General features: G+C 38.8%; 1 protein-coding gene across 2 annotated transcripts in view; it reads right to left on the bottom strand.

Moving 5' to 3' along the window:
• Atf6 (activating transcription factor 6) overlaps positions 1-26,480 on the bottom strand; it is a 169,386-nt gene that overhangs the window by 87,719 nt on the left and 55,187 nt on the right. For both annotated transcript variants that reach the window (XM_059280171.1, XM_059280170.1), the window contains exons 11-13: positions 11,724-11,855; positions 5,593-5,706; positions 4,893-4,992 (exon numbers count right to left, since the gene is read on the bottom strand). In XM_059280171.1, coding sequence (XP_059136154.1) covers positions 4,893-4,992; positions 5,593-5,706; positions 11,724-11,855 — 346 coding nt within the window. The remainder of the gene's footprint in view (positions 1-4,892; positions 4,993-5,592; positions 5,707-11,723; positions 11,856-26,480) is intronic.

Raw genomic sequence — 26,480 nt, 5'->3', positions numbered from 1 at the left:
GATTAGCATATACACTCATGAGTATACATTACTGCCGCGTTGATCACTTAGTGATACTTGTTATGATTAGCATATACATCCATGCACACACATTATGCCACATTGATCACTTAGTGATACTTGTTATGATTAGCATACACATCCATGTACACACATTACTGCCATGTTAGTCACTTAGGAGACATCTCAGTCCTCAGATCAACTGCCACACTACAGCAGTACTTGTTTTATACCTTAGTTCACTGAATAATGGCCTCAAGCTCAAGAGCAATGATGCTGGAGGTTTTATTACAGCATATTGTTATGAATGCTCTATTACTGCTGTTAGTCTCTTATTGTGCTTAATTTAGAAATTAACCTTTTTTAGAGCTATATATGGATGGGAAAAAACAATATATACAGGGTCCACTATTATCCATGTCACATCATCACAGTCTACCTTGGAATAATATTTGGACAGTATAAAAACTTTGCTATAATCCCAGCATTCAGAAGGTAGAGGCAGGTGAGCTAAAACCAGCTTCTATATAGTAAATGCCAGGCCAGGCAGGACTACTTGACCCTCCTTTGTAATCTCAGAAGCTATAAATTCCATAGCTGTTTTTATTCTTGCTTTAAAAATACAAGTTACTGCTGAGCGGTGGTGGTACATGCCTTTAATCCCAGCACTCAGGGAGGTAGAGGCAGGTGGATCTCTGAGTTCAAGTCCAGCCTGGTCTACAGAGTAAGTACCAGGACAGCCACAGCTACAGAGAGAAACCTTGTCCCAAAAAAACAAAAAACAAAAACAAACAAACAAACAAAAAACCCAAGTTACTGAGAGATGTGGAGAGGGTATGGGTATGTATGGGGTATGGGGTACACAGACTTTATTTTCTTATGGTCTGTTAGTTTTACTGGATATTTATTCATGCTGCTGTTTTTTCTTCCTGCTTGGGTTCTATCTGGCACTTTTCTTAGTCTAAAAAAACTTTGGAATTTTCTTCCCCTTTACAAGGGAGTATTATATGTCCTAGGATGGCCTCAAACAAATGATTTTCTTGCCTAGGCCTCCTGAGCACTAGAACTGTAGAAGTATGCCACCGTGCCTATCCAGAATTTCTTATAGTTTGGCCCAATGAGACCAGTCCTTTCAACTGTAGTCTACCTAAATTACCTTCATTTTGGAAGGCATTTTCACTCACCCTTGACCTTTACTAATAGCTCTAGTCTAAAGAGGGTAAAACTATGAAAGAGAACAAGTCAAATCAAAGATACAACACTTTAATCAAGCCATAGAAATGTTTTTAATGTCAGTTTACCAAACTCATAGCATACTTTATAAGACTGACTTCTTTTTTGTATCTAAAAGAAATAACTAGAGGGGAGACATCTGAAATGGGGGTGGGGAAGTTTCAGAGCAGCGCAGGCTTCCAACACAACGAAAAGACCAAAACCAATTCTTCCATGCTTTACTGTTAACAGCAGCATGACCAGGGTGACTGCTCTCCTTCCAGCTAGCCCAGAGCTTCCTTTACTCACACAAATACAGAGTCATCCAAGTTATTCCTTGTTTGGTAACAGCTAAGATTCCTAGACTTCTGCCTATTATCTAAGTGCCCAGTAGAAAGATCTGTCCCCAAAACAGCAGAGAAAAGGGCTGCAGTCTAAAGTGCAAATCTATAAATGAATGGGCTCTAAACTTAGGACAACATTATTTCCCGCACATTAGAATTCCTTCAGGATTAGAGAATAACTCTTTCACAGTTATGAAAAACAGGAAAGAACAGCATGACAAATTATATAAAAAGACAAAGCAAAAAACCTCCATTTAGGCCAAGAATTATAATTTAGTTTTTTTATAAATTAGCTTAGTGACAGTGACCTATCCCTGCCTCTTGTGTTCTTCCTCCATACAACAAAGGATAGAAGCTTGAAAAGCACACTATTGGAACCCTTCTGTCACTGGGGTCATTTAGACTCTTTGAGTAAGATAAACTTACTCCAAATGTAGAAGCAGAAACCAGACAGTCCCCCATCCCTCTGGCTGTACTGGCAGCTGACACACAGTTTAGCAGACCAGTGTGCTCTGCAGTGCTAGGCCCTGTATCTCAATGCCAGGAAGCAGCTTTGGGACTGTCAGGTCCCACAGCATTGGCTGTGACTGCCTATACCCTCAAGGAGTAGTAACAACCAATAAAGCTGCGACAAGAGGCAAAGAAGGGGTTGGAGAGGCCCAGAAAAGCACATCTGGGATCATCACAGACACAGACCCTCAGAAATCAGAACTCAAGCTCAACTGTACAGATTCTAATTATCTTATGGCAAAAAGCATCTGCACATGGTTAAAGTCTGTGCTTCTTGATATCCTTTTAAAATGCTTGAGTATGTTATATGTTTCCAAATAAACAGTTAAGCTTGTTCTCTCTCTCTCTCTCTCTCTCTCTCTCTCTCTCTCTCTCTCTCTCTCTCTCTCTCTCTCTCTCTCTCTCCCCACCTCCTTTTCTACCCTACCCTCATCCCAGGCAGAGTCTCACTCTAGCCCTGTAGCCCAGGCTGGCCTCAAATTCAAGGTAATCTTCTTGTCTCAGCTTCCTGGACTCTGTGAGTACAGATGGCACCAGGCCCAGCTGAGATGCCTCTCTTTCCCTCACTCCCTCCTGTACCACTCCCTTTTTTCCCTTTCTTTCTTTTTAAGACAGGGTCCCATTATGTTGCCCTGCCTGACTTGGAATTCATATAGACTAGGCTAGTCTCAAACTCACAGAGATCTGCCTGCCTCTGCTTCTCTCATTCTCCAAGCACCACCATTTGAGCTCCAACATGCTCAGCAAATGTATTAGCACCTAAACTAAACATGCAAACCAGGCGAAAAATTTTAGATCCAAAAATAAAACCTCTTTCTTGTTTCTTGGTCTCTACCCCCATAAATGGCGATTTCTCTAAAACAATTATTTCCACTTTTCCATGTTACTGTCCCAAACTCACTTCCCTGAGCTTTTGTCATTACAACCACAATGAAATGGCCATCACAGTCACCAGTGACTTCTACTGGTGAGTTTTTAACAGTACTCATCTTCCTTGTTTCACAGCCTGGTGGCTGGGCTGGGAGCAGCACTGCCCTTACTACTCTCCATCTGACTGGCCAGCCACTGTCAGGTGCTGGTTCCTTTGTAGCCCTCACATGGGCAACGCCCAGCACTCAGCACTTTATCACTATTTTCTCTCCTCTTTAGTTTCACATTGGGAAGTAGCACCCAAAAATCAAACATTTGGCCTCAACCTCTCTCCTAAAGTCCAGACTTGGATACATGGTTGTCTACTAGACTCCTTCAATGGAATGTCTAAAATCCCTATCTAAAGCTCTTGACTCCTGTTTCTAACTCCTTCCTCAGACTTTGTCTCAGTAAAAGGCATCAATATTAATCCAGCACTTAAGACACAGAAATTATCACCAATTCCTTTTTATTATATAGCAACAATTCCTTAACAGTTTTACTTTCAAAATATATTTGGATCCCCATTCTTTCCTACACCTTCATATCTACCATAATAGAATAGACCCAAAGATCTCTCATCTCAACCAGGAACATGGCATTTTAACTGACCTATCCATTTCCACTCACACTCCCCTCAGTCCACTTTGTGTGGCAGCTAAAATGATCATTTTTGTTTCTTTGTTTTGTTTTATGAGACAAGGTCTCACTATACTTCTCAGGCTAGTCTTGAACTCACAATCCTGCCTCTGTCTCCCAAGTTCACTATGAACTCTACCATTCCTGGCCAAAATGATCTTTCAAAGCTATAAATCAAATCAAGTCACTCTCCTGACCAAACTCAGCAGTGGTGTCCTTCAGGCCTACAATGAAATCCAGAGTTCCTAGCAGAGCCTATGAAGCTCACTGAGATCTCAGCTCTGCAGCCTCTCAGGTCTCATCTGCCACTCTCCCTCAGTCACGGCATCCCTCCAGCTTTACTCAACTTCTTGGGGTTCTGCAAATATGCAAGCTGCTCCCTCCTGAAGCTCTTTACATTTGCTATTCCCTTGTCTGGAAGACATTTCACTGAATTTCCCCCTAAATCCTAGAGCTATGAATAATTTGCATAGGAAATGAGTTTCCATCCAGCTATGAGATTTTGAGGCTGTTGTAACAGCTGAATCAATTACTTTGATACAATATCTTACTAAAGTGGAATTTCTTCAGAAAAGCCTTCTCAAATGATTTAATCTAAAATAACCACTAATTTCTGTGTTTAAATTCTAATCTTCTACCTAGCTTTACTTTTCCATAGAAAACGCATCTCTCATTTTGAGTGTGTGTGTGTGTGTGTGTGTGTGTGTGTGTGTGTGTGTGTTCCTTAGTTCTCCCTGGCTCATTATCATCACCACAGTAATGTTTACTGGGAAAATGGTGTGCCAACTGATAGGTTATGTGCTTCAGAAGCAGTAACAAGTAGGACTCAAATGTCATTCTTCAGCCAACAAAGAAGTAGAACTGGAGTCCTAAGTCCACACCACTGTTAACCTGTATTAGAACATGTCTAAGTTCAAAAGTGCCTGCATGTTCTTCCTTACAATCTGCCACGTGTTTTCTTTGAAAGGCTCTAAGAAGAGGAGCTAAACATTATTACTGATTGCACCGCCTGGGCAGAGAAGCTGGGGGGGCGGGGGAGCAGGAAGCAGCGCTGCCATGCCTGACTAGGACACACTACTGCTGTAAGACCTGGACAAAGGGCTACAAAAGCTGGAGAGGGTGGAGAGGGTTTCAGTGCAACGACTGCTGCATCAGAAGCAGCCACAAGTGAGGAAGAGAGAAGGCTTAGGTTCCCACATCTCCCAGGGAGAGAGCACCCCGCTGGGAGAAGGTCCCAGCAATGTGCTGTCATTTCTTCAGACACCAGCAGAAACGAACCTGGAGAACCCTTGTTTTCTGCTGGTTATTTGTCATTCTTCTGGATTTGGTCCTTTCCACTTCGTGTCTATGAACCCAGCCTCGAAGCTCATGGTTCAACCTAGAAAACAGATCAGTCACGAATATTTAATAGCAGTTAACTGTCTTATTCTTCTGTTGGAAATTAATTGTTCTGTAGGACTCAAAGAACAGCCCAACACACCTGACTACTCGACAATGCTTTTTGATTTGAAAAAAAAAAAAATACTAAGACATTTAATATTGTTTTTAATAAGACATAAATTGTTATAAAGTGATCTCCTCAATCATGTGTTCAAAATTCAAAGAAATAAAGGAAAATATGTCCAAAACAATATATTGTCAAATATTACTTTCCTAATTTGAAAAAAAAAAACAAAAAACAAAAAAAGATGCTATTGGCTGAGTATATTATGTCTACAAGTTTAGCCATGTCCTGAATTTTAACATTCACTTCATCCTTTAGTTTAGTTTTCAAATAAGACATACAAAAAGAGGCAATCATCACATTAAATAGACCCCTGACCATTTCTACCAGGTTGGCGGATAAACTAGACAACTGACAGGCTACAGTTATCCAACAAGTAATTCAGATTCTCCTGGCCTGTTAGTAAATCCAAAGACAGCTGTCTAAGTTCTGTAGCCCACCATGGGGAGACAGGCAACAGCCCACCACACTCACCTGAGAGACTCGGTTGTATTAATCAGGGGCTGACAGGGAGGTGGAGGAATATAAAGTAGTGGTTCTTCAGTGAGCACCATTAAGGCTTTGTCATTTGAAACAGAATGATCATATCTGAAACAGACATACAGCAGAATTATTTCTTTGCATCATTAACTTTATAAAATTTACTAGTATTGATTTTTCATTAAAATAAACATATACCATATTGAACATACTGTGAGACAGAAATGGACATAATGGGAAGAATAAAGTATGAACTAGATGGTAGAACTGTCATTTTCTGAGTTCCTAAGAGAAGGCAGAGTAATTCCCATTGGCTTAGCTACTCTTCCCCGGGCAGAGCATCGTCTGTGGCTTTGGTGAATTCAATGAGCTCTAATGCTGCTGGAGTAGAGGAGGTGACAGACACAGCGTGAGAGAAATCAAGGGAAGAGCTGCCAGTTGACAGGAAAACACATTATTGTATGACAAGGCCTAAAGATCTGCGGTCATTTGCCCTTCTATGATAACAAAACTAAACAGTCTCCTAAAACAAGTTTGGGTGAGGTGGGGAGAGTAAGACATAGAATATTTGGCCTGAGAAAAGGGACAAAGTTGAAAAACTGAATAACAGCTTTAGAGCTGTTGATGACTTTGAGTCACTAATAAACACTAAATGACAGTAACTAGTTACTCTATTAACTTGAAAAGTATACTTTTATAACTGTCATACTACTTTATATCACATGAATTCATACCTAGAGTATGATAAGAAACAAAACCTGAATTTAAAAGTAGAATCTGTGGGCCCGTTATTATTGGTTATTTCCTTCAGTCTACTATTTTACTCTATCTCACTAAGAAATCTTAGATTTGCTCTGAAATTTTTTTATAAGATGCTCTGAGTTTATAAATTAGATATACTAAAATACAAAAAAAAGTGAACATACAAAATTGAACATGGTAAGATTTGTACTTTCATTTATTTGTTCAATATTTGCTGGATATTGTCTATGTGCCTGGGAACTCAAGACAGTGCAAGAGAAGTCTCTATCCTCAAAGACCTAAAAGGGAAGACAGCTCAAACACAAGAAAACAAACACATAAAAGTCAGCAAAACTGTGCTAAGTGTTGTAAAAGAAACGGAGGTGTCAAATAGCAAAGCATGGCAGTATCTACTTCAGATAAACAGTCTAAGGAAGAGATGGTATTAAGTCAAGGCCTAAATGACAAGAAGAAATCAGCCACATAGAAACTAGGAGAAGTATATACTAGACAGAAGCAATGAGGAAAAAGCAGACTCAAGAACCCCAGAAGACTGCTGAAGAGTTGTGTGCATGTGCGACAGATCTAAGAGGAGGTCGGAAAGACAGAGGCCAGGTCCTAATTAGGACCTGCTGAATAAGAGAGAAGTCACAAAGCAGGGAAGGGGTATACCTCAATTTATCCCTGCACCTTGAAATTGTACCAAAAATGACTATTAGTTAAACAAGGAAAGGAACAATGATCCACTGTGCACATGGTAAGTTTGAAATGCTAAAAGAAAAAGAGATGACTGGATGTGTGTGTGTGAGCATGTGCACAAGAAAGTCTGACCTAGAAACAGGAATTTGAGAATCAAACATGTATACAGGCATGGAGTCTGTAGTACGGATGAGTCACGTTAGCAGAAAGTACAGAGCTTTAAAGCTTGGTATTTGGACAAAGGAGAAGCCTACAAAGAAAATCAGAAAGGAAGGAAGGGAAGAAGGAAAGAGCAAAAACAACCAACCACACATAAGGAAGAGAAGTGAGAGCTGAAGTTACATGACATCCTCCCTCTACTCATTGCACTGAGGAGGTCCTTCATGTCCTCTCTTCCAGCAATTAAAATTTACAGAGGTAAAATGTTTGGAACACAACGAAGACACAGGTAGTACTGACTGCACACAGGAAAAGGTATCAGCCTAGAACTGAGAGTTACCAGTGCTGGTAAATGCAATCTCATGCTGAGTGTAGTTAAGGAGCTGCTGCTGCAACCTGAGCAGAGGCGTGTGCACACCCACACCTGTCACATATGTCACCTGAATATTACACCTTTATACTCACCAAAGACAGGAACTCTGCAGTCACATAAGGAAAGTCCAAAATTGCTTTCAAAACCAATTTTGACTGTAATTTTCTTTCCATATGATAAACTCTAGTAATGATTTCTGCACATCTGTGCTGGCTAACTTTGTTCTAACAGCCAAGAATACAGAGAATATTTTGATTTAAAAAATCTGATAGGAGAAATACAAGGTAAGGTTGGATGTTAAAGGGGAAAGGAAGGGGAAACTCTAAGCCAGCATGCAATCTGGAGATAATCAGACCTTCACTAACCCAAAGACAGTCGGAGTTCTAGGCTGTTTGCAAACTATTCTATACAAATAGAAAAAATTTCAGCAAATAAATCACTAAAGGGAAGTGCAATGCTAGGGAGCTAGAATTAATGAGAATTCTGGACTAAAGACAAGTTGTGGCTGATGCCTTAAGTGGAAATCATTCTTTCCTGTTTACTAGAAGACAATTGTCATTTAAGCCTGATGTCCTACGTCCTGAGGTAATAATTATTACTAGCTTTCTCTACATTACTAATATTTTTTCTTAAAAGTATCCCAGTTTGGCTGATAAATTATACTGTTACAAATACAGATATGTATATATAAATATACTTCTAACATTGGAAAAAAAATTATGCAACTACGATTTGCTAGTGGTAATGTGCTAATGGCAAATAGAACATTAAATGATAGGATTATTTATCCTTCCTTTATATGAACCATAATTCTCCTAAACTGAAACAAAAATGAGGCATCTAAAAATAAAGGTTATGATATAGAAAACTTGAACAGGCCAATAATAAGTAAGAAGACTGAACTAGTTATAAAAAGTCCCTGCCCCCACCCCAAAAGAACAAAAGCACAGGGCTAGATGGTTCCAGCAAACCGCACAAGAAGAGCTAATGTGAGCCAGATGTGGCACACACCTAGCATGCCAGCCATCCAAAAGCTGAGATAGGAAGTTGTTAAGTTGAGGCTAGCCTGGCAACTTACTGAGACTCTTTCAAAAAAATGAACTAAACAAACAAACAACAACAACAACAAAAACTAATGTAAATTTGTCTCAAACTAGTCCAAAGAACTGAAAGGAAGGAAACCCTTCCCAAGTTGTTCTATCCTGACGTCAAGGCCCCATGAGAACACATTCAAAAAAGGAATCCACAGACCAAAATCCCTGATGATCACAGCTATTAAAATTCTCAACAAAGTACTAGCAACTCAAGTCCAACATATCATGAGCAGGTGGGATTTATTATAGAAATGCAAGGATGGCTCAACATACACAAATAAAAAATGTGACACACTATATCAGCAGAATGGAAAACAAAAAATTTATGGATTGTCTCAAAAGATGAAGAAAAAAACATTTAGTAAAACTCAATGTCCTATCATGAAGAAAAAAAAAAAGAAAATTAACTATAAAAGATTATCTCAACACAATAAAGCCCATATATGGCAGAACATAGCCACCATCATACTGAATGAGAAAAATGGGAAATATTTTCCTCTCAGGAGCAAGATGAAGGTTTCTACTTTCACTTATTCAATATAGTATTGGAAGCCTTAGTCAGAGCCAAAAGCAAGATAAGACAAGAAAGGGCCTTCAAATGTTGAAAAAAAAAAGGTCAAAGAATCTTTGTTCTTAGACAACATGATTTTATAGATAGAGGAAACTCTAGACTTCACAAAAATCAATTGGAACTGACAAAAAAAAATTCAGTAAGAATGTAGAATATAAAATTAGTAGTGCGGGGGTTAGAGGGTAGGTATATCTCAGTGTTAGAGTGATTGCCTCGTTTGCATGAGGTCCTGGGTTTGATCCCTACCACCATAAACACCAAGCCTGGTGGCGCACGCCTTTAATCCCAGCACTCGGGAGGCAGAGCCAGGCGGATCTCTGTGAGTTCGAGGCCAGCCTGGGCTACCAAGTGAGTTCCAGGAAAGGCGCAAAGCTACACAGAGAAACCCTGTCTCGAAAAACCGAAAAAAAAAAAAAAAAAGAAATAAAAAGCCTATTCACAGTAGCTAAAACAAATAAATATATAAACAAAATTTGTAAGTATCTAAGAACAAATTTGGTAAAGGGAATGGACAATCTCGGCAATGAAATTTCTAAGGAACACTGGTGAGGGAATCCATGGAAAGACATCCCATGTTCATGAGCAGTGTATTAACATGGTTAAAATATTCATACTACCCAAAGTGGTGTACAGATCCATGTAATTCTCATCAAAATACAAGCTAAGTACTTTACCAAGTGAGCTATCCCTCCAGCCCTCTATCAAAGTACAAGTAACATTTGACATAGAAATAAAAAACATACTCCTATAGTTTGTAGAGAATTACAAAAGACTCCAATTCATTTTTTTCAAAAGAAAAATATATATAGGTATCCTGATAGTACATATAAACATTTACAATTCAGCTCAGAATAAATTCATATTTGTAATTTTCAAATGCTTCACAAATAATTTTTATAATTTTGTATTCAGTACTGCTACTACTACTACTACTACCAATGATAATAATAATAATTAGTGAAAATAATTGCAAGAACTTCAAACTAACGGACTAATGTGAGCTTAAATCTCCCACAATAAGCCACAGACCTGCAGGTCGCTAAGAATCTATTATCTCTTTTTACCAGGACCAGTAGCTCAGATATGCACAGCCAGTGGTAACTCTGGGTAGGGGACAAAGAGATGGTTTACATATTTCAAGTACTTTCACGTACTCTTCTCAATGAGCTATAAATTTCTTCAGGGTGCTAAATTTCACCCTGAAGGTTGCCGAGACCTCTACAGTGAATGCATAAGAGCCGACCACTACATTTTCTAGGAGCCAGTATTTTATCTCAGGCTAATGTGAGCAAATACATGAAGGTGTCTATTTATTATCGTTATTTTAGATAAATAACATTCCCTAAGGGTTACCTAAACAAAGTACGGCTTCAAGTACCAAATCAATAATTAGTTCTTATTTTTAGCAGTTACCCGTATTTGATCAAACATCTTTAAGTACAAAGACTATTAAACTTAAAACAGAGTTTTTGAAAGACCTCCTATGGACAGCCATAGAATTCAAAATTACAGAACATGGAGAGTAAACCTGGGCAAATTTTGGAAAAACAAAAAAGCTAATAGACTCCACCAATTTAAGGGACACTGTTATCACCAATGTCAACATTTCAGAAATGTGACAAATTCTAACATGTAAAAAACAGATGAGCAGAAAACAGTATGTAATGCTTTCTAATATCACATCTACCACCTGTTAGGCTGCACTGCCATAGCATCCTTGGCTCCTTGCTCAACCTCAAGAGTAAAAGACAAGGAAGAACAATTCCTCTGTGGTCCTTGCCTGGTAAAACTGCAGACAGCTCAGGGCAACCAGGTCTTTAGCAACTTTCAAGCACTTCATTACAGCATCACGGCTGCTACACTATGACCTCTCTGCCTACTGTTCAAGATTCTGGCTTTATTTGCCTCTGACAACAATTCAAAAACACATAGGGCAGTGTTTACTAAAAAAGCTACAGCTCTAAAAACACTCACTGTACCTTCTTCTAATTAACCAAGTATGGGAATTGTGTTTTCATGTACATCTTTTGCTTTATCATTAAGCAAAATGGAAATCTACCAAAGGATCTGTTACATTATAAAAAGGAAAGAAATCAGAAAACACAACAAACAATAAATAATTTTACTTAATGACCACAAATACGTTCAACCCTATCATTCTGCCATAGCTATCCACGGGCATAAATATTAGATAAATGTACTAAACCATAATACAGTGAAAAAACTGAAGACAGTACATGTATTTCAACATATATGTGTGTCAATACAAACACCCTGATTATATGATCACATCTCAACAAAAATCCTAAACTGGGAAATGATTCAAAGTAAACTTAATCTTAAAATTGATCTTAAAAATAAAAAAATTAATGGCATCACTAGCTCACTTGCTCCACTAGCCAAAGCCTGTATGAACAAACACATGTCAAGTGACACAGATCAGACTTCTCCAGTCCATTCAATCAAGGAAGCCAGCAGGCCACCCCACCTGTAGCTGCTTTTCTGGTTGATCCCATCGGACGTGTCTTCTACTTCTTTGGCGGAAAATTCTAAAAGATGCCTCCTTTGATTTGCAGGGTTCACGCTGGGCTTCACTCTCCTGGAATCCTGTTCCAGCATGCTAAATACAAAAAAAAAACAAAGCAACAACAACAAAAAATGAAGCAGTAGTTGAAATTCAAATGGTACATATGAATGCTACGTGTAGCTAGAAAGCAAGCAAGATTTGTCTTGTAGATCCATACATACAGCAAAAATCAAGGCCTAGAAACAAGTCAGAACACTGATGTCCTTAAGTACTTGAGGCCTGGCATCCTGTACATAGCCAATAATTTAAAAATAATTTTTGTAAGTATAAAAGCCATATTTATAAACTGATTAAACAAAAGCAGTGTTTTACTTGCTTTTAAAACCCTATAATTACATTATATAAATTGCTGTAGTTTATATTCAAGTGTTTCCCAAAGACCTATATGCTGAAGGATTGGACTCTTCGGGAGGTAGTGGACTGTTACGAGGCAGGGCCTAGTAGATGAAATCAGAACACTGAGTCATGCTTTTCAAGGGGATCCTGGGAACCTGGCCCCTCCTATGTCCTTCTCTTTCACTTCCCAGCAGCTGTGAGGTAAGTAGACTTCTTCCACTATATGTTTCTGATAATGTACTGTACCACTACAAAATCAAAGCAACTGAGCCAAGTGACTATGGACTAAAACTTCTACTAAACCAAAACAACAGCCAAATACATCTTTCTGCTTTTTAAGTTGATTTATCTCAAGTATTACAGTAACAGAAAGCTAGCACATATGAATAGAAACTCACTTAAGTACATATAAATAAATCTTAAACTCAGATAATTGAAGTAGAAAATCCAACCCAATGTGGCAAGCTTATGTTTTTAACGGTCAAACACTTACAATGAAATAAGAAGGAACTGTTGTTCTCTTTTAGCACTCAAGTATATTATTCGCCTTGCCACAATGCTATAAGGCAGGTGTGGTGATTTGAAAGAAAATGGCCCCCAAAGGGAGTGGCACTAGTAGGAGGTGTGGCCTTGTTGGAAGAACTGTGTCACTGTGGAGATAGGCTGTTATAGAATATTACTTTAAGATGTGTTACATTTGTTTATGCTGTGGAACATTTGTTTAGTGATGCAAAGATGTGTTGCATCCTTTTATGTTGCATTTGTTTAACTCTGTGAAGCTATGATACTTTACCTATCTAAAACACTTGATGGTCTAATAAAGAGCTGAACAGCCAATAGTGAGGCAGGAGAAAGGATAGGTGGGGCTGGCAGGCAGAGAGAATACATGAGAGGAAAAACTAGAGAGGTGGAAGGAAGGGAGATCAAGGAGCAAGAAAAGAAGGGGCCAGCCACCCAGCTACACAACCAGCAACAGAGAAACCGAGTAAGAAAGAAAGAAAAGTTATACAGAAATAGAGAAAGGCAAAAGCCCAGAGGCAAAAAACACATGAGATAATTTAAGTTAAGAAAAGATAGCAAGAAATAAGCCAAGCTAAGGCAGGGTATTTATAAGAAAGAATAAGCCTCCGTGCGTGATTTATTTGGGAGCTGGGTGGCAGGCCCCCCAAAAGAATAAAGAGTTAAAAACAACCAACAACAGCAGGCTTTGGGGTCTCATATATGCTCAAGCCATACCCAGTGAAATAGACCACTTCCTGCTGCCTGTGTAAGATATAGGACTCTCAGCTACTTCTCCAGCACGTCTGCCTTCATGTTGCCTTGCCTCCTGCCATGGCAATAATGGACTAAACCTCTGAACTGTAAGTGAGACACCCCAATTAGATGTTTTCCTTTATAAGAGTTGCCATGGTCATGGTGTCTCTCCACAGCAACAGAAACCTTAACCAAGACAGCAGGCTATCAAATAAAGTTAACCAAAACTATTTATAAATAGTCTGTTTCATTTATATGTAAAAGTTTTTATTTACTTCTTACTTCCAACTCTCCCTAATACTTTCACTCATCAGTGTGATAGTTGTAAGTATTTGGGGGAAATAATAACATAGATTAAACAGATACATACATATATACACACACATACATAGAGATAGTCAGGCAAGCAGGCAGGCAGACATACAGACAATATTGTGATAAGTATAATACTTTAAACTCATTAATTATGTGCTTAAGATATCTGGGTAGAGCACTGGCTGTTCTTCCAGAGGTCCTGAGTTCAATTCCCAGCAACCACATGGTGGCTCACAACCATCTATAATGAGATCTGGTGCCCTCTTCTGGCCTGCAGGCATACATGCAGACAGAATACTGTACACATAATAAATAAATAAATCTTTTTAAAAAAAGAAATCTGGCTTATCAATATCATTTTGAATATATGTTTTATTTTTATAAATCTATACAAATAATTTACACTAGTCATGATCCTGATTCAACACAAAGGGAATTCTCTGGGGAAGCATAAAAGATTGTATTTCAAGAATAAAGTGGAAGTAGGTAGAAGGTAAGATAGATGAAAGGACGCTGTTAAGGTCCCGTGGTCTGAAAGTAAAAGCTTTTGGGGGCTACAGTGGTTTATCTCCAAATATGGATGAACAGGCTGGACGAAAACAAGAGACAGACATATTTCTCTAGAATCCTTTTCTGATTTCTTATTCTTTTGGTTTCTCAATTCTTTACCACTAGAAATCGCTGCCCCCTGCAACTCTCCCGTGGCCTGTTGTCATTTTGACACACTGTGAACTCTTCAAAGGTGCTCTGCCAAATTATGACTACTGTAAAAAAGTTAAGTTTACCAAAACTACTACTAAATTGTCACTACAATTGTACATTTCAGACTGAATGCTTACTTGAGGGGCTATGTAACACTGCAAGTCTTGCTGCACATGAAGAGGGCTTCAGAATGTCTAACTGAACCTGGAGAAGGGTCTAGTACAATGTCTAACTGAACCTGGAGAAGGGTCTAGTACAATGTCTAACTGAACCTGGAGAAGGGTCTAGTACAATGTCTAACTGAACCTGGGGAAGAGACAAGTGAGAAAGCAGGGAAGGAGGGTTAAACAGTAAGAGTTTAAACAGTGAGGAGGCCTAATAAAGACTGAAATTTCATGTTTTCTTTATAAGACTTAAAAACAAAAATAAACAAAAACCTTGCTTTTCAATTCTTTCATATGTGGTATCAAGAATTCTATTTATAAAAATATGCTAAGAAAGGAAAGTTAAAACTTTCCCTTAAGTTGACAAAATCTGTTTGTTCAGCTCCTCAGTTGTGCTTCCTGTCGGACAGACACATGCTCTGATCTCTCCAAGGATTCAGAGGAGACCTCACACCCTAAGGGAGTCAGGACTTAGATTCAGAACTGGGTCTCCATCACTGCACTACATTGTTGATCACATTTCCCCAAATGTCTGATTAATTTATCTAATAAACATGTGCTAAATATTCTGTTCCAGGGACCTATTCAATAGTAAAAATCCAAAGGGGAAAAAGAAAAAAGAAAAAGCTAAGTTACTTTGTGTAGACGAATAGATTTGATATGATTGACTGATTGATTGATTGATTGATTGGTTGACTGGTTGGCTAACAGAAGAGTGATCAGTGTCATAACAGGGCTAAGCAGAACAATATGAAGTACAGATGAGAACACTGGATCTCTACAGAAAGGATCATGAGGTAATCTGAAATGGCAAGCAATAAATGAAGGACAAAGAGGATGGGAGACAGGAAAGGCATCTCATGCCAACAGAACAGTTCTGAGCACTGAGCAAAGCACACTGTTGGAGAGCATGAGTTAAGGACGGGAACGTGTTAGTCAACATGGGCAGCACACAGCGGGAAGAGGGTCATCTCCAGAGAGATAAGACAGCAGCAGCAATAATGCAAGGCTAAACATGTGTGGTCTTGTCTGCCATGCTTAGTAAGTCTAATAATTTATACAGTGAAACATAATCATTTTGTCCTCGTGTTAATTCATACTCTTCTGTATATCAATCATAATCTTTCCAATGGCTGATGGAATTTCCTGAGCTGGGGGCATAATCAGTCATCTTCATTTTAAGCATTAGTGTTATTTGTTCACTATTCATTACTACTGCTGAAGAGCAGATTATTAGATGAGTTCCTAGGCTTTACTAGTTCTCGGCTTTTAACACCACAAGGAGTGTCCCTAACATAACTCTCATACATTAAACTGAGAAGTCAAAATGGCTGCTCTGCCTTCTAAAAATGACTTAACATACTTCATGTTCTCCTCTGTATCAGAAGGTACCTTCTCTAGTACAGTGGCTCTCAAGACTGAGGAGGCATCTGGCCCAGCAGTGTTGGTATGACCTGATAACTGGTTAGAAGTGCAAATTCTTATATGAGGAAACTCTGGGGGTGGTTGCCCAAAAGTCAGTGTTGTCACGAGCTGTCTGGATGACTGCTAGTGACTGAGGGCCTCTATTCATGCTTCTCACAGCATCTCCTCGAAGATTTGCTTCTTCACAATGGATCAATCTGAAGTAGACAGTTCAGAGAAGGACTGGGACGGTTAAACAAGAGAACACAGAAGGACATGGCCAAAATGGCACAATCTGGGTTCACTGATGGTTTTTTTTATTTATTTATTTTTGTAAACTAGTGTGGTGATATTTTATGTGTGCTTTAATAAATAAAGCTTGCCTGGAGACTAGAGGAAATAGCAAGCTATTTTAAGTAAACAAAGAAGTCCAGGTAGCCTATCACTTGGCAGGCAGGATCTCTGTGTGTTCAAGGCCACATTGGAAACAGAGCCAGGTGTGGTGGCACATGCCTTAAATTCCAAAGCTAGTTAACCATGGAGGTCTGGAGGTCTGTATAGACAGACGGGAAGTGACAGAGCTGTGTAGGAAGAGGAAGTGATATAGCTGAACGGAGAGGGCAAATCAGATGGCAGAACAGCAAGGCAATAAAGGCATGGGTAGACAGGAAGTAACTCACATTGGGAAGCTGCAGAGTTGGTGAGGTAAGATTGGCTGGTGGCTTTCCCTATTTCCCTGATCTCTCTAAGGCTTTCTCCCCTATATTTGGCTCCGTGTTTTTTACTTAATAAGACCATTTAGAAATTCGTCTACAAACTAGTATTGTTAATACTTTGGAGATTTAAAGATCCTACTGATCATTCTTCAATCACCTTACCGCCACTAGGGGACCTGGAGTTTCTTGCTGATGTTTATGGCTATTCACAGTGATCTGTGCCTATCATCAGCAAATATCTTGAACTTATTTAAGCTCTTTGGTCTGTCTCATCTATACTAAAACTGTGCGACAATGACCTAGCTACACTTATTAGAAAACAAGTATGCTACTGATGAAAAATTCCCCCTGTTTTCTGCACTACCTATGCTGGTAATAATTTTGATGCTGTAAAACAGTGTACCCATAGCTACTTTGGGGACTTCTACATTTATTTGTTAACCAAAGAGCTCAAATCTCACACAGTGCATTTCACCACACTTCATTATATAGAGGCCACACAATACTTTGAGCAAGGAAATCACTGATGGGGCAAAAATTAGGATTTAAATAAGCTAAGCCTTGAGATTATTGTCCATCTATTAGCCTGGATAATAAGTGTATTAAGAAATTCACTGTCTTTCTTTTCTTTGCTTTCTTTTTTGCGGGGAGGGGTTGCTATTTGGTCTCCAATTTATACATACTTTAATGCTTAACGTGAAATTTCTAAAAAAAAAAATACTTGAACTCTGAAATAACGGGGAGAAACAAGTTTAGCTATGAGAATAACTTCATATTTATAGTTTCCTTGTATCTACTAGTATTTAGAAGAATTTCATTCCACTGCCAGATTTCAGGATTGTCTAAGAATAATTGTCATATTACAAATATCGAGAGGAATTTGGCAGCTCTTGAAGTAGCCAAATATACAAAAGGGTATGAGAAAATTATTGTTGATATGAACTTTTAGATTCTTGGCCTGAGTATCTTTGTAATATTGTAAAAAAATTAAATTTCTAAGAACACAAAAGGATGAGTCCAGCACAGCGAGAATATACAGCTAGGTTAGTGATTGCATATCTGATGACTTTCTAACCCATAATAGTGATAAAATAATTAACTAAACCTTAAAATTTTTATTTATTTTTGTTTTATCTGTTTGGATGTTTTGCTTGCACCATGTGCATGCAGTGCTCCTGGAAGCCAGAAGCGGGGGCTGGATCCCCAGAACTGGAGCTGTAGACAGTTGTTAGCTGCCACTGGGTGCTGGGAACCGAACCCGGTCCTCTGCAAGAGCAGAAAGTACTTTTAAATTAACTGCTGAGCCAACTCTCCAGCCCCCAACTTTTTATAATGAACTTAAAGCAGGTTCTGTCCAGTAGTTTAAAATAAACTAACAAATACTAAGGAAATGTGAGTCTCTGTGATCTACGACTCTAACAATCAGAAACATGCTTCCCACTAAGAGTCACAACAGTTCTGATCCACAGGATAATCATTACACACAAAAAAAAAAATTGTTCATGTTATGGGTCAATGATCCTTAAAAGCAGAGATTAATAAAACATGAATGATTTCAATTTCTTCCAAAGTTTGAAAGAAGCATTACAAGAATAGTTACTTTACTCTTTCATCTATGGAATTCTAAATGTCAACAACTGTTTTAGATTATTTATGAGGCCACTTAATCCCTAAGACTTCAGATATCCAATCTTCATACCAAGTAGCTGAACACAAAATGGCACACATCCAAGTATACCCTTGGAAAGCCTGGGGTTTTTTTGGTTTTTTTTTTTTTTAATGGTACAAGTAGATCGATTTTAAATTGAACCCATCTCCACAGTTAAGAGTAATACTGTTTCTCATCTTACACACACACACACACACACACACATACACACACACACACACACACACACACACACACACACACACACCACAAACCATATGCTGCTGTTCTTCTGAGACACACACATGAAAAGCTGAATTACTTTCAACTGAGAACAATCATGGAGACCTTTGGGGTCTAATGGGGAAAAGCAGAGAGAGCGCAAAATTTGAAGGCAGAAGATCTGGATTCAAGATGTGACTCAAACTCCTGCCCTTAGAAAATTGGTTAGGTTCTTTAAGCTTCCAATTCCTCACAGTAAAATATGAAAAATGACAAATATGTCACAAGGCTCTTCTCTTCACCCATGAGATGACAGATGTGGATGTCTTCTATAAAGCTGAGGATGCCAGAGTACTCAGTGACACAGTTGTCTTCCTGCTTGTCCAGTGCAAGCGTTCACAGCACAGCAACTGCAGTCTAAAAATCTAGGTCAGACTAGCATGTCTGTGCACAGCTCAAACCCTTTAGATGGCTCCCCTTTTCTAGCATAAAAAGCCCAACTATTTAAACTGACCAAGGGCTTACTTCATCTGGATCCTTCCAGTTTGTAGTTCTCCTGTTCTGTTCACTTAAGTTTAGCAAAACTTATCTCCTTACTCACCCTTGAAAATGAAAGGCACACTTCCTCACACTAGGGCTCTTGAGATGATGATTGCCTTTGCAATGCTCTCCCCCAGATATCCAGACAGCTAGCCTTATCTCCTTCAAACCATAGCTCAAACATCTGCTAAACAGTGATCACTATTTAAAACTACATCCCAACAAACCTGCACACACTTGTAAAAACCAATTTCCCTACCATACTTTATTCTATTCAAAGAATTTACAGCCTGAACGTTTCATTAATTAAATGTACTGTCTCAATAGAACACAAGCTGAAGGATGCAAAAATCTGCGTTGTTCTGGGTCAGTGCCTGGCATATAGGAGGCACTCCTAGGTTTTGTTTTGTTTATTTTAAATAAAAAGTAGAAATAAATTTATGGGTATTTCACATCTTCACTTTGCTGTTAAACTTACATCAAACCAATCAATTCCTAAGACAAATACTTTCCTACTTTGCAGCCAATTCTAAGCGTCTGGAGCACAGGCAGAGCTGCTGAATAGAGAACTTATTGCTCCATGTGTAAGGGCTTGCCTGCCTGAGAGGCCTTAGCTGTGTTAGTGATGGAGATCAAGTCCCAGCTCAGCCACCCAACTGTGTTTTCAATGTCCTCATCTGTAAAATGGTCAGAATAACACTGCCTTATGGCAGTAGGAGGAAAAATGAATTAATTCATGAAGCAATCAGATTACTATTTGGTACATTGGGTTTGATAACTGGTTGCATAATACAACAAACAAAACTAGTGATTTTTTTTTCAGAGCTGAGGACCAAACCCAGGGTCTTGTACTTGCTAGGCAAGCGCTCTACCACTGAGCTAAATCCCCAACCCCAAACTAGCTACTTTTACCAACCAAATACTAATGATGTTAACATACAGCCAACCTAGACTGTTCTACGATAATCGTCTTCACCTTCATATAGCTTATTTTCTTCCTATTGCCCTATTTCTATTTCTTATTTTCTAATTAAAAGGGGGGTAATGGGGAATAGAGGAAAAGGGAAGGAAAAGAGGGAGGACTGTTTTAATCAGAATTCTGATAAAAGGGCTGCTACAGAAAACCACATAAACTATGTAGACTATGTACACATTCCCTAACTGTAGCTCATTCAGAGGTCACATTGTGATAAATTGACTATGGAAATAACATAAACACTGGTTATACTCAGAAAACTGATATCAAAAAGTCTAAGTATGTAGCACATGTCCATAATTCATGAAGACATTGGCAATTAAGAATAACCTGCAGAATGACCCCTACAATTCTTACTGAAATGAGAAAAATAACTCAAATCTGGAAACAAAATGGCATTGATAAATTTCCTAGCAGCCTAAGTGATCAATAGCATTATAATTACATTTGTATGTTCACAGATCAAGTTTTGCATTATTCTATAGTTCCACACATAGTACAAAGCTGAACCACTTTATTATGTTGACAAAGCATGATCATACCTAAATGTACTGCAATGCTAGTTAAAGCTCTTTTAGACAAACCATTCACTGGTGTTTAGTTTGCATCTATCACGAATATACGTAATCAGGAGATAATAGCAACACAGTCAATGTACACACTGGCAGGAGTTTTCTCACTCGGCCTAGCTTTTCACTGATTCCCTCTCAGGAGGGAAAAGTTACTGACTTTTAGCACAGTAAGTAACACGCAAGGGATCCACCTACTTCAGGTAAAAAAGGAAGTCAGCAGGGATATAGTGTGCGACTTCAAATACCCTTTGTTTCCATCTAAGATCAAGGAAAGAAGGTAGCCAAGTGATATGTACTAAAGCCATTGGCGTACTCCTTAGAAGCACTCTCTACACAACTCATATGAAAGCTCAGACCAGAAAAAAATGGTCCACAGGATTTTCCATGCCTTCGAAATCCAGCAGTACACTTGACAGACACCCTCTAAACCAAAGACTGACATGAACTCCTAAGCTCCACACAGGCTGTAAGAAAGCAGACATTTTCAACAATCATGAATAAATTAACCTATCTAGAAAAGATCTGGAGCTGCCTCCACAATACTGATTCAGTAACACCTGGTACTTAGATATATTTTTATATGTCCTTGAGATGCTTATGTGTCATTTTGATAAATGTGGAACATACTTTTAGCCAAGAGCTTGAATTAGATTACGTTTAAGAATCTGGCTGAACAAAACCATCTATACTTGGTGGTTAGAATTCTGACATCTAAGTTACACAGTGTCTTTTAACATTCAGCCAAATGGTGATATCATACAGCAAAATGTGCTCAACAATTGAACGGGGGGGGGGGGGGGACGGGGGACGGAATTGGAACCAGATTTGGGGACAAGCTCGTCTCGGGATAAGAAGCTAGAATTCTTCCTGCAAAACAATGAAAACCTGACAATTTAGTGAATTCTGAAATAAAGACATTTTGCCTCTGACCAGTTCCTGACTCACACTTCATGCATCTGCTCTACGTCACCTCTTCCTTAAACTGCCACCTCACGCAGAACCAGAGTAGCCAGCTGACCTTTCAGGGCATGACTTATTCTCCCTCCTCCACGTCTGACATTTCAAACTCTAGACTCCAGATCTAGTGAGGGCATATCACCTAACCCAGAACAAGAGCAGAAAAAGAACCCTCTTTTTCCAACACTTGTTGATTCCTTTAAACAATGTAACATACTTACAATGTCCTGAGACACTCATTTACCACTTGCAGAAAAGGGTGACTGTATCAGCCTTTAAAATGAAAAGGGAAACACAATAAAGGAATCCATAAACTGCAGCCCAACCTGACAGGAAGAAGCTGCTTTCCCAGGGATATGGTGTGATTCTTTTGTTCAGAACAGGGGCTTTTGAATTTCCTTCCTGAGTACATAAGACAAGCTTATAAACAGGAGATGCCCAGAGATTTACTACATATAATAATACTTTTCTCCTTGAGGTTTCTCTGATATTAATAAAACAACTTTAGCTTTTTTTAGGCTACTGTTAGCCTTTTTACCCCTGTAACTGAACTTTTCTATAACCTCACAGTTTCTTTATTTCTCCTTTAAACAGCATAATGTTGAACTTTGCTTTTACTCCATTCTAGCCAACAAATTTGCCTTTTAAAGACAAAAGTCCAGTCCAGGAGCAAGGGAGATGATTTAGCAGATAAAGTGCATCCTATGCAATTCAAGGACATGAGTTCAAATCCCCAGTATCCACGTAAAGCCAGGGTAGCACACATCTGTAATGCCAGTACTCCAAATGCAAGATGAGCAACAGAGACAGGAGACTCCCAAGCTCATGCAGTACAGGAGTACAAGAGTTGCCTTGTCTGGAGCACACAACAGTCAACAACAAAGCAACCCTGCCTCAAACAAGGTAAAAGGTGAGGACCACACTCAAGCTTGTCCTCTGGCCACTCTGTATGTGCTGTGGCACGTGCATGGCCACACTCATACATACATCAAATACAGAGTCATTCTATTTTCACCGAGTTCATCTCCATCACGGTATGTACTTTTGTAGTCTAGCTTCCTTCCCTTTAATACCTTTTGAAATGAAATAGTCAAATTGTATTTTGTTATTACTTATCTCAAAACTTTAAAAGTTCATCTTAACGAATCTAAACATAGTATCTCTACCTATCTCCCCAAAACCAAATTAAAGTTTGAGTACTTTCACTTTGATCCTATCACTCCCAATTTATCTGTAATTATTTCCATCTTGATTTGCTTTAACATAACTGGGCATTGTAACTATTTCATACCACCAGCTATTAAAAAACCTTCACTCACAGTTTGTATTTTTTGTTGTTAGCTAACCATTTTCAGTCTAAACCTTGTTGAGGCCATTTTCTTTCTTCCGGAAATACAACCTTCAGCAGTCTTTAATGGGGTCTGCAATAGTAAGCCATCTCCAGCTGTGTGTGTCTTCAGAGAGCCCTAAACTACTCTTACACTTGAAGGAGCTTCTGGCAGGCAGAGACATTAGGGTGAAATCTTCTCCTAAAACTTTGAGGATACCATTCCACTGATTTCTAGTACCTTGATACTGTCGAGAAGTCAGCTACCAGTCAGATAAAAATGAACTTGTGAGAAACCTATCTTGTCTCTTGGGTGTTCTGAAGATCTTCTGTTTGCTTCTGATGTTCTACAGCCTCACTGGGAAGTATCTATGCATGAGAATCTTTTTATCTGGTTCATTCTTTCTCTCCCCAGAACTTATTTATCCTAAGCCTGTTAAGCCTGAGTATTGTTGTCTTCCATAAATTCCGGGACATGCCTAGCTTATTACAACTTCAAATGCTACCTTTCCCCATTTCTCCTTAGTCCTTTTGAGTTCCAATTGAGCTTCTCTTTTTTTATGCTATCCTTTTCTCTGTTGCCGTCTCTCCTTAAACATAGCCCAACTTTTGTTTGTTTGGGGTTTTTGTTTTATTTTGTTTTTAATTAAAAGCTCAGCTATACATTCAATGGAAAGGACATAAGGAGAAGGGAGAAGACTAGTGGGAGATGGGAAAGAGGGAAGTATATGGTTGAAGTAGATGATATACTTCAAAATTTAAACTTCTCTTTATTTCAGACTTACAAAGAGGTGCACAAGTAGTACTGTAGCCCACGTATACTTTCTCCAGCTTCCTCAAATGCCAATGTTTTAGCAGTGGTAGTACAACAAGCAAACACAAGACACCAACTTGGAGGAACAGATCTTCCTGTAGTGTCTGCCCTGCAGTCCTCATATCCATACTGGCCTGCTAATTCAACTTTCTGCTCCAGCTCCACGTACTGCATTACTTGCCCATATCTACTCATTTTCCATTCTCAAGACGGTCCTCTGCCTCGACTTGATTTTCACGACCTTGATATTTTTTAAGATTCAGGTCATTTTGTACTGTGCCCATCATTTGGGCTTTATCTGATTTTTCTTAATGATTAAATTCAGAGAAATGTATTTTGGGACAAGTATTTCACAGCTGTAGTAATTGCGTTCTTTGTGCATTCCATCAGATGCCAGATGTCATATTACTGGTAATGTTACTCTGATCACTTAGTTATGATGTATAACCTCATGTCTTTTAACATCTCTCACAATTTCTATCTCTTGGCCTGTAACACTCTGCTTATTTTTCTTTGTATTTGTGGTGTATACATGTGTGTGGAAGTATGTGAATCTGTGTGTAGAGTCACCCTTGCATGGGTCTATGAAGATTAGAGGTTAAACCCAAGTGTCTCCCTCTACTGAATCGCCACCTTATTTTTGAGACAGGATCTGTTAGTGAATTTAGACTGGCTGGCCAGCAAGTCCCTGGGGCCCACTGAGCTCTGCCTGTCTCTGCCCACTTCCTTTCCTGGCTGTTACATGGTGTTGAGGACCCAAACTCAAATCCAGAAGCAGCTGCTGTGAAATCCACCCACTGAGCCATCTTTCCAGCCAATTTAGTTGGTTTACATTAGCTGGTGTTTTGCTTATTTTACCTTACTAATCAATCAGTGTGTGTCTAGTTTTTTCCTAAATGTTCTGATCAACTCTCTCTTTCATCACTATACTATATTTGAAACACTCTTTTATTTAATACATTTTATCTTTTGTAGATGACAATTCAAATATCCCTAGTATCAAAGGCTGATTTTATAGGTTATTTTTCGAGACAGGGTTTCATGTAGTCCAGGCTGCCCTCTTAAGCTGCTATGTAACCAAGAATGACCTTCAACTTCTAATCCTCTGACTCTACCTCCCAAATGCTAGGGTTATAGGAAGTGACACCATGCCTGGCTTATGGCAGGCCCTTGGGCATGCTAGGTAAACCCCCACCAACTGAGCTACAGTCCTAGCCCAATCTTTTTTATTTTGAAACATGGTCTTGCTAAGATGTCAGGGTTGCCCTTGAACTTACTCTGTAGCCCAAACAGGTCTGGCACTTGTGATCTTCCTGCCTCGCCCTCCTGAGTAGCTAAGATTACAATCTTACACCATTAGGCCTGGTTCATACAGGTTAGCCACTTCCTGCTGCCCAGCATCTGTATTTTTATAGACCACCCAGAGTGGGCCAACTCCTTGAATCTCATGCCAAAAACAGCTAGATCCCTTCTTCACCATCCATAAAACATCAATAAGGGTAGAAAAATTAATTCAGTTAAATTTGTTTATTTTCTTTTTCTATGTGATGACTGTACAGTAACCCAAAACTCTTCAACAGAGTCCATTCTGTTACACACTGTCTTTCACAAATTCTTTTACTTCAGCTATAAGATATTTTATATTTTATCACCAAATGCTTTTAGGGAGTATTTCTTTTCTTTTTTCTTTTCTTCTGATTTTTTGAGACAGAGTTTCTCTATGTAGTCCTAGCTGTTCTAGAATTCACTCTGTAGACCAAGTTGGCCTCAAACTCTGTAGACCAAGTTGGCCTCAAAAGAGATATCCTACTACTTCTGCCTCCCGAGTGCTGAGATTAAAGGTGTACGCCACCACCGCCAGGCCAGAGGGTATTTCTTAAGGTATATGTGGCAGATTGTGATATTTTTTCACATGGGCCCATAACAATAAGGCACAAAAGGACTCATCTACACTGTACATCTGAAACGCTAAAATTAATTTTATTATAGTATATGATCTCATCAAAAAGAGTTTGTTTCTAAATTTAAAATCTTTAGAAATCTCTGGTACACTATCCATTTGTTTGGTCAAATTTAATTCAGTGATATTTAAGAAAATTCAGATAGAGCTCATAATCTGCACCGATTAAAGTATACTATTAATTACTTAAAGTTCCTTGTTATTACTGTTTTAAAGGGAAATTCTTATGGCTTTTTAAAGATTTATTTTAAATGTACAAATGTTTTATTCTCATGTATGTCTGTGCATCATGTGTGTGCTCCATGCCTAAGGAAGAGCCTCTGGAACTGGAGTTATGGACAGTTGTAAGCCACCATGTGAGTGCTGGAAGTCAAACCCAGGAACCTCTATAAGAGTAAGTGTTCTTAATTACTGAGCCATCTTTCCAGCTCTGTTGATTTTTTGTTTGTTTGTTTTATAAGGTATAAGAGTAAGTGAGTTTTGTGTGTGTGTGTGTGTGTGTGTGTGTGTGTGTGTGTGTGTGTGTGAGTTCATGGGTTGTTTTAGAACTATCTTTGAGGTGGAACTGATAAGGGACATCTGGGAACTTTCTTCACCTCTAGCCAATTCCATCCAGCAGGTAAAGAGACTGCAGACAATGAGGCCAATCAAAAGATGCTCTTGAATAATGCAAACCTTAATTCTCAACATCTGGTTATGCAACAGGTTTCAGTCTTGGAATCCCTGTTGTTCTCTGGGCTTTGATGTTTCC

The sequence above is a fragment of the Peromyscus eremicus genome, chromosome 15 (assembly GCF_949786415.1).
Source record: "Peromyscus eremicus chromosome 15, PerEre_H2_v1, whole genome shotgun sequence".
In the NCBI taxonomy this organism is placed as follows: Eukaryota; Metazoa; Chordata; class Mammalia; order Rodentia; family Cricetidae; genus Peromyscus; species Peromyscus eremicus.
Note: the sequence above shows the minus strand (reverse complement) of the source record. Positions and strands in the feature narration are given on the sequence as shown.